Raw genomic sequence first — 15,087 nt, forward strand, 5'->3', positions numbered from 1 at the left:
ATAAGAAATAAGGTTATACATATTGATACAACAACATTATACTTCACATTAATATGTATTTTAACAATTTGGTGCTGAATATAAACACGGGTAACAATAACTATCGGTCTCCACTGATAAAAGAATTGATATGGCATCAACAACACAAACTAGGTAGTAGTTTACCAGATTTATAAGTCACAAATACAATTATGACAAGAGATCCACAGATGTCCCCCCAAACAGGGCCTGGACACAGGATATTTTGCAACAAAACTGACAATTAGAGTTAATCGTATAATATAATAGTAACAGTGACCTTAACATTGGAACGAGTGACCTAAATTTCAAAACGGTCATCTACTGTTCAAGTCCATTGCACATGTGATGAATCAAGCCAAACAGTCAATGCATTGATGAGTTATTGATCAGAATACAATTTTCACACTTATTGTGACAGTGACCTTGACCTAGCAACCCCAATTTCAGTAAGAGTCATTTACTGTCCAAGGCCAATGCACATGGGAAGTATCAAGCCAATCCGTTAGTCAGTTGGCGAGTTATAAATCAGAAATTATTTCACACTTAGGGTGACAGTTACCGTCAACCTTGGAACTATAAGTGACCCCAATTTCTGTAGAGGCCATCTACTGTATGATAACATAACACAAACTATTTGTGCTATATTATAACATTTTTAATTTTTATGTTAGCACTCAGCGAGTCAGTTCATGGTATGTTATTATCAATCAAATCCTATCAGAACAACACATTTATTCATGTGGGCTGATCTTTGCACAGACTGAATTTTGACAAATAATGTGCTTCTAATTTTTTGAATCCCTCATTAAGACTTACGGCAACATATGTTGCTCTTCCACTAGATCTTAGAAGTTTTCCTTGGATCATTGCAATAGCATACAATGTTCGTTCCCTGCTATCAGTTGCACATACCATGGCACCGCTGTCACCTGCTTCGCAGAACGACTTACCCTCATTGCGATCATGTATTGTTATCAACAATCCATTTGGGGTTTCTAAATCAACAGCAGCGATTGTTCCTAAACCCGGAGACGTTGCTGCTCCCCATATATATACTAGCTCTCCTTCACGAATTGGTTCTTCTGAAGAACATTCTTGGCCAAACATCTGCATGCCTATCTCTGTTTTGAATCTACTGTCACACTGGTTAATACGATCTTCATAAATGTCGAAATGAACTATATCAACCGGCAGGTCCTCGTGGATATCGTTAATTCTTCCGATTTCAAATGTTCCAATATTATCACATGCACATACGGATTCGAACAACCCGATTCTGTTTGCTACATGTTGTGAGATAAGGGCAACAAGCTTTCCTGTAGTGTGTTGTGACAGTGTACTGCTCGGAAGAGATTTTGCAGCTGAGTTGCGATTATAAATGGTAATCGTTTTGGGAAATGTCAGCGCAAATCCTCCCAATGTTGCAAATCGTTTAGTTATTTGTTCATTTGAAACCTTATCCCCACTGGAAATGAGAGGTGCGAGTGTTCCATGTATAAACATGGCTTTGACCTTTTTGTTTTGAAGATACAGGTTTACTCCATTCATTGTTACACTGCTGTCTTGTGTATTTTCAATAATTACTTCAAGATGCCCAATATTTTTAGAGCAACCAACAACCCCTTTTATTTCAAGAAGCCCTTTGACTACCTAAAATAACACCAATAAATACATGTTATATTCACATATAATTAATTTGTAAAGTAATCTGCCAAAAAATAATTTAACATTTACCGTGTTTGAAATATAAGTTCTGTTTTAAACCAGAGCTTTGTCACACATTTGACTCAAAGTTCCTAAGCAGTGCCGTCATTGGCGCAGAAGCCATGCCCATGGATAAGTTCAAGGGTAAATTACTCGGGAACATGCATGTGAAAAATGGTTCATAGTGAAATCTTGCATGGTTTCTGAGATATAGCCCTGAAAAGTTTCATCATACAAAAAACAAGAGGGCTATGATGGCCCTGAATGGCTCACCTGACTAACCAGATACAATCCCAACCCAGATTTCATCAAGATAAACATTCTGACCAAATTTCATAAAGATTGGATGAAAACTGTGACCTCTATTTCCTACACAAAGTTTTTCTATCATTTAACCTAGTGACCTAGTTTTTGACCCCAAGTGAACCAAATACAATCCCAACCCAGATTTCATCAAGATGAACATTCTGATCAAATTTTATAAAGATTGGATGAAATCTGTGACCTCTATTGTCTACACAATGTTTTTCTATTATTTGACCTAGTTTTTTTTTACCCCAGATGACCCAAATACAATCCCAACCCAGATTTCATAAAGATAAATATTCTGACCAAATTTCATAAAGATTGGATGAAAACTGTGACCTCTATTGTCTTTACAAGGTTTTTCTATTATTTGACCTAATGACCTAGTTTTTTACCTAGTGACCTAGTTTTTGACCCCAGATGACCCAAATACAATCCCAACCCAGGTTTTAATCAAGATGAACATTCTGACCAAATTTCATACAGATTGGATGAAAACTGTGACCTCTACTGTCTACACAAACAAATTGTTGACGGTTTTTCTATTATTTGACCTAGTGACCTACTTTTTGACCTCAGATGACCCAAATACAAGCCCAACCAAGATTTCATTAAGATAAACATTCTGACCAAATTTCATAAAGATTGGATGAAAACTGCGACCTCTATTGTCTACACAAGGTTTTTCTATTATTTGACCTAGTTTTTTACCTAGTTTTTAACCCCAGATGACCCAAATACAATCTCAACCCAGATTTCATCAAGATAAACATGCTGACCAAATTTCATAAAGATTGGATGAAAATTGTGACCTGTACTGTCTACACAAGGTTTTTCTATTATTTGACCTAGTTTTTTACCTAGTGACCTAGTTTTTGACCCCAGATGCCCAAATACAATCCCAACCCAGATTTCATCAAGATAAACATTTTGACTAAATTTCATAAAGATTGGATGAAAACTGTGACCTCTACTGTCTACACAAGGTTTTCCTATTATTTGACCTAGTGACCTAGTTTTTGACCCCAGATGACCCAAATACAATCCCAACCCAGATTTCATAAAGATAAATATTCTGACCAAATTTCATAAAGATTGGATGAAAACTGTGACCTCTATTGTCTTTACAAGGTTTTTCTATTATTTGACCTAATGACCAATTTTTTTACCTAGTGACCTAGTTTTTGACCCAGATGACCCAAATACAATCCCAACCCAGATTTTATCAAGATGAAAATTCTGACCAAATCTCATACAGATTGGATGAAAACTGTGACCTCTACTGTCTACACAAACAAATTGTTGACGGTTTTTCTATTATTTGACCTAGTGACCTACTTTTTGACCTCAGATGACCCAAATACAAGCCCAACCAAGATTTCATCAAGATAAACATTCTGACCAAATTTCATAAAGATTGGATGAAAACTGCGACCTCTATTGTCTACACAAGGTTTTTCTATTATTTGACCTAGTTTTTTACCTAGATTTTGACCCCAGATGACCCAAATACAATCCCAACCCAGATTTCATCAAGATAAACATTCTGACCAAATTTCATCAAGATTGGATGAAAACTGTGACCTGTACTGTCTACACAAGGTTTTTCTATTATTTGACCTAGTTTTTTACCTAGTGACCTAGTTTTTGACCCCAGATGCCCAAATACAATCCCAACCCAGATTTCATCAAGATAAACATTTTGACTAAATTTCATAAAGATTGGATGAAAACTGTGACCTCTACTGTCTACACAAGGTTTTCCTATTATTTGACCTAGTGACCTAGTTTTTGACCCCAGATGACCCAAATACAATCCCAACCCAGATTTCATAAAGATAAATATTCTGACCAAATTTCATAAAGATTGGATGAAAACTGTGACCTCTATTGTCTTTACAAGGTTTTTCTATTATTTGACCTAATGACCTAGTTTTTTACCTAGTGACCTAGTTTTTGACCCCAGATGACCCAAATACAAACCCAACCCAGATTTCATCAAGATAAACATTCTGACCAAATTTCATAAAGATTGGATGAAAACTGTGACCTCTTCTGTCTACACAAACAAATTGTTGAAGGACGCACGCACACACGCACGCACACACAACGGACGCCGGACATCACAAGGTCACATAAGCTCACCATGTCACTTCGTGACAGGTGAGCTAAAAACAAACAGAGAGCAATAACTCTAATTTAAAAAAGTGTAGGGTTATGGTTCTTGTCGACATGTCACTTCTAATTGATATCTATAGACCTATAAAGTTTCATGTTGATATCTTATATAGTTTCTTAGATATAGCCCTAACAGAATTTGCAACAGGACGGACTGACAGACGGAGAAACAAAGCCAATTCTATATCCCTCCGCCTTTGTCGCAGCATAACAATCAAGAAATATCTGCTTCATAAATTAGAATAAATGTATTATATGTTTTCTACATTATAGCTAAGTTCAAGGGCTCAGGAACATGTAGCCCCACTGGGCATAAAAAGGGCAGATTGCACCTTTATACTTCAAGGTAATGACACATTTCAAGTTTCAAATCAATAGCTTGAGAAATGTAGAAAAATTGTGCTCTACAATCTTAGAAACTTCTACATTAAAGTGGAAACATTCAAGTGCATACAACTTTAGATTTTGTGAATGGATGGGCACCGACAAAGTGCCTTGCACATCTTCACTTAACGGTGATTGCATTCTGCAAGATATAATTTATTAGTCCAAGAAATATAGAAGTAGATCTCTTAACAAACGTAAAATATTTTAAGCAAACTGACAAACTAACCAACAGTGGTTTGCGGTGGTATTTTATGTTATACAATAAATCGTTTAAACAAATCAAGTTTAAAGAACACTAACAAATACATTTCTACACACCTCATCAATATCTTTAGGGTACATATATGAAATCTCTGGAAGGGCTGGTCTTTCCTGTTCCGGTACTTCACTTCTTTTGTATGCAGTACTTGCATAATTATAAATACTTTGTAGTGTACTTTCTTTCTCAATATCTGGAAAATAATTATACAATTTTGAGTGTGTATACATACTTTGGAATGTACTTTCTTGATCAAAATACTGGAAACAATTTACAACAAAAAGTTAAAAACTAAAATCTTTAAGCCACACAACTTATTTGGCAAAGTAAATTTCAATATAATTAAAAAAGATATTTTATCCATGCAAATTAGAATATATCTGGTGGCTACAAGGTAGAAATCCATCTTTTTTGTGCTTTAAAACTTAAAAATAAACGCGTTTGTCGAAATGGACGTATACGTCTATGAATCCTACTTTCGGTTTTAAAAGCGTTACAGTTTGAAAAATACTAAATTACTTGCTAACTAGGCTATAGATTTAATTTTTATCTACGCCAATAAGAATTCATCTGGTAGTTAAAAGGTAGAAATCTGTCTTTTTTGCGCTTTAAAACTAATAAAAATAATCGCGTTTGTAGAAATTGACATATATGGATAGAAATTCTACTTTCGGTTTTATAAGCAGTTCCGTTTGAAAAATAATAAATTACTTGATAACAAGGCTGTATATTTAATTTTATCTATGCCAATAAAAAGATATCTGGTGGTTACAAGGTGGAAATCCGTTTTTTTTGGCGCTTTAAAACATAAAAATATTCGCATTTGTCAAAATTGACGTATTTGGATAGAAATCATACTTTCGGTTTTAAAAGCGGTAGTGTTTGAAAAATAATAAATTACTTGCTAACTAGGTAATAGATTTAATGACAATTTTGAACACTTTCAAATTGCCTCTATATGTATTGATTAACATGTATTTCATTTCTTAGTGTGTGGCTTTAACTACTTTCATGATAATGATTCAATAAAAACAAAAAAAGGCATTATGAATTACTGAATTTCTTGCGGATCACGGGACATTATAAACCGCTTTTATGTCAATTGAATTTTCAAAATGAGGTTTCAAAACAAATGAATATCCGTGATTGCCATCTATCGTTCTTTTTCAATTTCATCGAACAAACAATCATGGCGATAAGCTCTATGCAAATCAGATAGGAAATTAATTGTGAAACCTCATGGACAAATGAAGCTATTCAAGACACATCAAAGATGACTTGGACCATGGCTGACATTTTAATGTAAATTAAATATCATGGTAAATACTACTTAACATTCATAAACATAATTGAGCTTACTTATATTAATGATAGCGTTTTCAGTGATATAGTATTTCGAACTACAACATATAAAACATTTGAAAACAGCCTCTGTTTGAGACATTTTGTATTACTGAAATATAATGTGTTTAACATACCGGTACGTCTTTATAAAAAAAATGCGCAAATGCGCTGTGTAAATCAATGATGGTATTCGTAATACAACACAGTATTATCTTGCAGGCTGAAAGAGCTGTTCGCAATATCAAACCAGATAATGGTAAGAGGAAGAAAAACAATCTTAATAACACTTGAAATGTTGGTGTTGATATTTTTTTTCGTTGTTACGTCTGAGGAATCAAAATCAGTGTAACAATTTAACAAGAGTTCCGCGGTCGGAGATGACCGCATTGAAGCCGGATTTTTGATTTAAATGACAGGAAAGTACCTTTCGTGTTTTTGTCAATGCAATACTTAAATTACTGAAATATTGTTCAAAGGTCAAAATGAAATGTAAGTACTTTTCAAGGCATGAGCAAACCTTGTGTTATGTTTTGAATGCATGCATATACATGAACAACAATAACATTTAAGGTCACAAATATGAACTTGAATTGACAATTAGGAAAGTTTGAGACGTTGTTCTCTTGACCAGTGGTCATCTGTTAGTCATGGCAAAGTCCATGTCCAAGCATACGAAAGTTAAAACAACTTTTAATTTTTAACATTCAAGGTCACAGTGACCTTGACCTTCAATGACCTTAAAATGACCAATTGTCATCTACTAGTGCTGGCCAACCTTCATGTCCAGTTTGAAGACTGTAAGTCCAAGCATAAGAAAGTTATACCATGAAATAAGAATTTTAACATTTTTACATTCAAGGTCACGGTGACCTTGACCTTAAAATGACCAGTGGTCATCTACTAGTTCTGGCCAACCTTCATATCAAGTTTGAAGACTCTAGGTCTAAGCATACCAAAGTATTAACAACTTTAACATATTTACATCCAAGGTCACAGTGACCTCGACCTTCAAATGAATGACCTTGAAATGACCAGTGGTCATCTAAGTGTGCTTGCAAACCTTTACGTCAAGTTTGAGATTCTAGGTCCAAGCATACCAAAGTTACAACAATTTTAACATTTTAACATTTAAGTTCACAGTGACCTTGACCTTCAAATGAATGACATTGAAATGAATGACCTTGAAATGACCAGTGGTCATCTAAGTGTGCTTGCAAACCTTTACGTCAAGTTTGTGATTCTAGGTCCAAGCATACCAAAGTTATAACAATTTTAACATTTTAACATTGAAGGTCACAGTGACCTTGACCTTCAAATGAATGACATTGAAATGAGCAGTGGTGATCTTCTAGTACTGGCCAACCTTTATGTCAAGTTTGAAGACTCTAGGTACAAGCATACCAAAGTTATAACATGGAATAAGAACTTTAACATTTTTACCTACCAAAGTTATAAGAACTTTAACATTTTTACATTCAAGGTCACAGTGACCTTGACCTTAGAATGAATGACCTTGAAATGACCAGTGGTCATCTAAGTGTGCTTGCAAACCTTCATGTCAAGTTTGAAGACTCTATGTCCAAGCATACCAAAGTTATAACAATTTTAACATTTTAACATTTAAGGTCACAGTGACCTTGACCTTCAAATGAATGACATTGAAATGACCAGTGGTCATCTTCTAGTACTGGCCAATCTTTATTTCAAGTTTGAAGACTCTAGGTACAAGCATACCAAAGTTATAACATGAAATAAGAACTTTAACATTTTTTACATTCAAGGTCACAGTGACCTTGACCTTCAAATGAATGACCTTGAAATGTCCAGTGGTTACTTACTAGTTCTGGCCAACCTTCATGTCAAGTTTCAAGACTCTAGGTCCAAGCATACCAAAGTTATAACAACTTTAACATTTTTACATTCAAGGTCACAGTGACCTTGACCTTCAAATGAATGACCTTGAAATGTCCAGTGGTTACTTACTAGTTCTGGCCAACCTTCATGTCAAGTTTCAAGACTCTAGGTCCAAGCATACCAAAGTTATAACAACTTTAACATTTTTATATTGAAGGTCACAGTGACCTTCACCTTCAAATGAATGACCTTGAAATGACCAGTGGTCATCTGTTAATCCTGGCCAACCTTCATGTCAAGTTTGAAGACTCTAGGTCCAAGCATACCAAAGTTATACCATGAAATAAGAACTTTAACATTTTTACATTCAAGGTCACAGTGACCTTGACCTTCAAATGAATGACCTTGAAATGACCAGTGGTTACTAACTAGTTATGGCCAACCTTCATGTCAAGTTTCAAGACTCTAGGTCCAAGCATACCAAAGTTATAACAACTTTAACATTTTTTATATTGAAGGTCACAGTGACCTTGACCTTCAAATGAATGACCTTGAAATGACCAGTGGTCATCTGTTAATCCTGGCCAACCTTCATGTCAAGTTTGAAGACTCTAGGTCCAAGCATACCAAAGTTATACCATGAAATAAGAACTTTAACATTTTCGAGCACGCCGCCACCCCGCCCGCCCGCCCGCCCCCCCCCGCCCGCCCGACAACATCAATCTATAAGCCGAGATTTTTTCGAAAAAAATCCGGCTAAAAATTACAACACAACAATGTGTCAAAATAATTTCTTAACATTTACATTTTAATCTGTACCCCTGATCTGAGAATCAAAATCACCTGTCTGAATTAACAGTAAGATCTATACAAGTATTGAAATTACATTAACAAAGTCTTAATTCAATAATGTTCTTGCCAATTAACCTGTATGTTCAATACGGTAATAAGAATGTTCCGTCAAGTAAAATGTCATTTATTCACCACTCACTTAAGGCCCCTGGCATAGCTAGTATTATTTAAGCTGATGCATTTTATTACAGGTGCAATTTATTTGGTAAGGAGCATTTAATATGATAAAGACAGTATCTAATGCATTCAAAAATACACATGGATAAAATATTATGGATTCTTAAAACTCCGATGGCTTATAATACGAAAGTGACAATAACACTGTATTATGTGAATTGGAAATAAGACATCAAACTGGGAATGGACATCATTTTGGTGATTTTCTCAAACAAAACTATTCATTTCATGATCTTCATATATTTTTGTAATATATTATCTATAATTTAAGCTTAATAAGAAATTTTCCATGACTTTTTCATTAACAGTGATTGAATTTTTATCATTTAAAGTGTATTTTTAAACCGTGTCCATGTGCGGCATGGACACAGTTTCATTTCATGAGGATTTTTTTTATTTAATAAAAAATCCAGTTTTGAAGTAAAATCAATTTAAATGATGCTATTATATATGCAAGTATATGTTTTAATAATAATTTGTAAAACTAGATAAATACAACAGATAAAACTGCATATTATGCACTTTTGATAAAACACAATTTATTCCCAAATTGATGTCTTATTCCCAATTCACATAATACAGTGTTAAATGGATAACAGTGAGCTTAGTAATTTTAAAAGTGCAGTCACATTGTTTTTCAAAATAATCACTTGAACTCCATTTATGACTGGTCTTGAACCTACACGTCATGTTTTATACTTCAACTGCTCCATACGTAAGACAGTTATATTGGGCATTCAAGCTCTTAATAAAAAGTATCTACATTTGTTATATAAGTGAACCTTTAATTTGATCCTGAATCTGAACTCAAACATTCACATGACGCATTGTCTAAAGATTTGAACAAGTGTGCCATATTAAACTACATTCTCAGTGTGGCAAAACAGTTCTATACTGCAAACATTGTCATGACCCGCCCAAAATACACAATACAGCTTTTGGCCAGAGAAAAACACCGACCTTCATTATATCCTTATAATGAATATTCACAAACTTTAGTGTCATGGCTAACATGAACTATATTCAAGAGACATTATTGATAACCATGTCAATATTATCATTCATGACAATTCTTTTAAAATACCCACATTCAATATGCACTATTAAGCCAGGCAAGAGCATGTTTTTTATATCTATACTCAGATGAGAAATACCCTTAACTTCATGTTTTGTGATGTTGCGGTTAAGGCAATCATAACGCTCTGCAGGGTACATTTTTTATATTTTAATATAATGGTAAGTTGTGAACATTTATATGCAAATCTCATTATGCATAATAAATTATGAGCAAGACATGAAGATGTTCTTTCACTATATCCCAATAGGGAATATGCAAGTGTCTACATTGACCTTGACTTTCATGCAAGGGACCAGTTTGTTGTACATGATATGCTGATTTTTTTTCAACATGTGGCGGACATGAAACATGGACAGATCAACTATCAAACTTACCAACAAAAAGGAGTATTTCAATATTTCTAATAACATTTCAAAGATCTGGACAAATATCAACAAGGAGTATGGAAGTTGTACGCGACTTAATTCATTGTCATGGAGAATTGTTTAACATGAAGTTATAAACAACATTCTAGGGAACAAATCTGAAAACAAAAGTTATGACCTTTGATGTCTATTTATGATATTGATCTTTCACCAAGTAGGCAAACAGTAGAGTGCTAAACATCATCTTCGCAGAATCTATACAAGGGACAAAATTGTCACAAAACCAGGTTTTCAATAAAAAAATGTCTGATAAAGGGAGACCACTGCAACTCAAAATGTGTATTGCTACTGATTGTTAATCCCAATTATGCCCCTTGTTTCAAAATCAATCTGTTTTTCGACCCGTGACTTAATTTCTGACCCGGCATGACCCATATTCAAACTTGACCTAGATATTGTCTAGATACAACATCTGACCAAGTTTAGTAAAGATCAGATGAAAACTATTTGAATTAGAGAGCGGACAACATGCTCAATGTTTAAAACGCACTTAAGTGACCCCGTGACCTAGTTTTAAACTGGGCATGACCCATATTAGAACTTGACCTAGTTATTGTATAGATACCAATTCTGACCAAGTTTTGTAAAGATCAGATGAAAACTATTTGAATTAGAGAGCGGACAACATGCTCAGTATTTAAAATGCACTAAGTGACCCCGTGACCTAGTTTTTAACCGGAATGACCCATATTCGAACTTGACCTAGATATTGTCTAGATACAACTTCTGACCAAGTTTCGTAAAGATCGGATGAAAACTATTTGAATTAGAGAGCCAGCCAGCCCGCCCGCATTCGCCAATCTAATAACCATTTTTTTCCTTCAGAAAACCTGGTTAAAATATTTCAAAATGTCACTAGTATCAAGAAAGTGCAGAGCAAGAAAGAAACATTCTTGACATTCCATGATGATTTGTTACATACGTTTTCACATAGAAATGATATGCAACAGATCGTCTGATCTTGAGGAATTTGTTTTTGCTGTATTAAGAAAATAATACCCCGAAGTTAAAAAAAAAGTAACGGACCGGAAATAACAATTTCTGACGTTATCAGAAGGAATCACCAGAATTATTTTTTTTAAGGCAAGTAATTCCTATACAATACATATCAATATACAGTCAATCTTGTGGATGCGACCACTTGTATTAAGCGACCTTTGTCTATTGCAACCATTTTGAAATCCCACCGAGCTTTTTCACTATATAATGAAATTGTATTCAGCGACTTTTGTCTTACGCGACCAGCGACCGCTGATTTCTATGTATTTTGATGTCCAAATCTTGAATTAAGCGACCACTAGGAGGTAACAGTGGTTAATGTATTGATCTTTCAGGGACAAATCCGTGTTAATTGTTTATCTAAGCTGATAAAATGTACTGTTACACCGCTGCTTTGTTTTCACACCATTTGTAGACTGCATATCAATTTATTGAGTTCAATAATAGAGGAACGTTGTACTCACAGTCTACAGCTTAAAAAGTTTACTATGTGGAACGTTAAGAGACAACGCCGATTTTTCTCGAGTATAGATAACAGGTGCAGAAACAATGCACTGTACGCAACAAACATTTCCTGAAAAGCGCGGAAAATAAACTATTAATCGGCAACATCTGTCAAAATCCGTACATTACCAATTTGTAATTATGCTAAGTAGTAGATATTTGTTAGCCAATCACATTGTTATTTACTTAATAAATTTTCCAATCAGGTCTGTTTGTTTGTTTTCAATTGAAGTGTTTTAATTTGTTCAGCTCATTTCGTATCATAATCGAGTCAGATTTCCTTAAGCGTACATGCAGAAATTAAAATGTCAAAACGAAAAGTGTTAACGTTGAACGAGAAAATTCGGGTTTTGGAATTGTCAAAGAGTAAAAGTGCACGTAAAATTGCAGATGAGTTTGGAGTCGGTTAAACTCAAATTCAGAACATTCTTAAGCGTAAAGCCGAGGTGCTTGAAGACGTGGAAAATTATGTGTCAGGTGGAAAAAAAACGCGAAAAATATTTCCTTGTCTATGTTGTTTTTGCAAATAAATATGTACACACAATTCATTTATAATATATGATAATTTACAATAAGTGCAAAAATAAAACACATTATAAGTAAAATATTGTTTATGTATTGTGTTTATATTCATTTAATTATAAAAGTTAAAATCATTGTTGAAAAAAGAGATTATCCTTCATATAGATTAAAATTGAGGGTAAGCATTCTTCCAGAATGGCCATTTTTATTTAAAGACCATTTTATTAAGAGACCACTTTTGATTACTCCCTTGAGTGGTCTCTTAATACAAGATTGACTGTATACATAACAAACATTAAAATTCAACAAGAAGATGAACTATGTTAAAGCATAGAGGGTACTACCAGTTTAATGACTAGCACACACCAGTAGCCTTCTATTATGAGAAATAAACAGTAGCCTTTCTGAAGCAAATGTCATTTTTATATATAAACTCTATATGGTCATTATAATTTAATTGCAATAAATTTCTCAGTGGTTAAGGTACACCATAGCAACATGATTCTAATTTTGATAGGCACTGCTTATAATTCACATATATTTTTTAAATATTCGACTTGTGTAGGCAAGCTCACCTGACAAATCAGTTGATGGTCCATATTTGTTAAAACACTTTTGGACCAGGTTCTTTAACACTGCAAATATGGCTCGTTCTAGAAGATCATCTGCAGCAACAAATGTGTCCGATAGTGTTGTCATGCTTTGAAACACGCCCCAGGCTGGTGCAATGTATGGTGTATCTGGTTTCTCGTCAAACAAAAGCACACATAAGCCAGCAATCTCTTTATTAAGGCTGCTTATCCAATTTTTTATTTGGAAATACTGTTTCATGTCAACAGCAACCAACGCAGGAAAGGAAATATTTTGCTTTTGTCTGCTAAATATAGTTACATGACGCAGCTGCTCAGGTTTCGTGTGAGATGCCTTTATCTTGTCCATTAAAATAGACGTGGTGTAGAGCTGAATACATTTTTGAAATACAATTTCGCTCTCAGTCTCACTAAAAACAGGGTTGTAAAAAAGCCCTTTTCCTCGGGTCACCATGCCCTGGAGAGCCCCACATCCATGTCTGAATGCTGGGAATAAGGCACTTCCACATTCTGCCATGACGTCAACTTGCACTGCAATTATTTAAAATATTTATTTATTTGTTAAAATGGAAACATCTTCTATTAAATTAATTTTCCTCAATCATGTACAATAAAATAGACACAGTTTGTCATCAGTATCCTATAAAGATTTAAACAAGAATTAACTAACAAGAGAACAACAGACCCTGTTGTGCTCTGTTACAATCCAAAGACAATTACGATCTGATATTATTTGGAACAAATTTTCAGCCCAAGTTTGACAACTTATAGGCGCATAAGAAGGCTTTCAGGATGCTTGATAATTTTGAAATTATTAAATAAAAGTCAGATACAAAGACTATAATGTCATAACAAAGGAATGGCATCACTTCAAGGCAGCAAAGTATTTATTGGAAATGGTTTACATTCTCCTGAGAACTTTTTGATAAAAGTAAAAGCATACATTCTGAGCGGGTTGCATGATTATTAGTTAAAAAGTGAGTTCTTGCTTGTTCACCATACAAGGATTTTATTCACAATTTGCTTTTCTGCATAACTATGTCACTCAGTAAATTTAATGTGTCTTTCTGATTTCTGCACGTTGCACATTATCTAGTGTTTCATTTAATATATATAATCAGTTTAGACTATACTTAAACCATTCAGAAACTAAACTAAACTTCCTACCCAAATCATATAATGTAGACCTAGAGACCCTGCCTTATATTAGTTCGCTGTACTAGGTCATGCACAATCATGTAATCGACCTTTGAGCATCATCCGTCATCGGGAATTTACAATTTCTTTCAGATATTTAAGATATTTTACCACTAGAACAATTCAATTAAACTTTATGCAATTAGAAATAAGCGTTTGGTAATCATGTAAAACTGTTTGAATTCTAGCAATTTTAAGTGTACCTAAGGTAAGAACAATTTTGAAGAATTTAAAATGAATGGGTTCCATTTCCAATGCACACTCAAGTCTTGAGTGCTAAAGAAGGATTGTGTTGTAAACCCAAATGCCAATCTTTAAAGTGATTGAAAAAATCAAAAGACATCCCTGTAACTAGTGAACAAAATTTAATCTTTGAATTTTTAACGTGCCTTTTCCTTAATAAAATATTGAAGCTTTACAACACTTTACTGATATGTTGGGATAGTGCTTGCTGAGCATGTATACAATTTTCATTATTATTCAAGCAAAACTCTTAATGAATTGCAGGTATATAGTAAACAAGAGATGTGTTTGTCAGAAACACAATGCCCCCTACTGCGCCACTTTGATACATGTTTGTTTTACCTTTGACCTTGAAGGATAACCTTCACCTTTCACCACTCAAAATGTTCAGCTCTATAATATACACATGCATGCCAAATATCAAGTTGGTATGTGAAGGGACATAGA

General features: G+C 34.2%; 1 protein-coding gene across 1 annotated transcript; it reads right to left on the reverse strand.

The window, feature by feature from the left end:
• Window positions 1-280: 280 nt before the first annotated feature.
• On the reverse strand, window positions 281-13,648 carry LOC127864425 (uncharacterized). The gene is made up of 3 exons (XM_052404060.1): window positions 13,186-13,648; window positions 4,915-5,048; window positions 281-1,671 (listed from the first exon to the last, which is right to left on the reverse strand). The coding sequence occupies exons 1-3, from the start codon at window positions 13,547-13,549 to the stop codon at window positions 757-759; spliced, it is 1,413 nt and encodes a 470-aa protein (XP_052260020.1). The 5' UTR covers window positions 13,550-13,648; the 3' UTR covers window positions 281-756.
• Window positions 13,649-15,087: the final 1,439 nt, after the last annotated feature.

The sequence above is a fragment of the Dreissena polymorpha genome, chromosome 1 (assembly GCF_020536995.1).
Source record: "Dreissena polymorpha isolate Duluth1 chromosome 1, UMN_Dpol_1.0, whole genome shotgun sequence".
Taxonomy (NCBI): Eukaryota; Metazoa; Mollusca; class Bivalvia; order Myida; family Dreissenidae; genus Dreissena; species Dreissena polymorpha.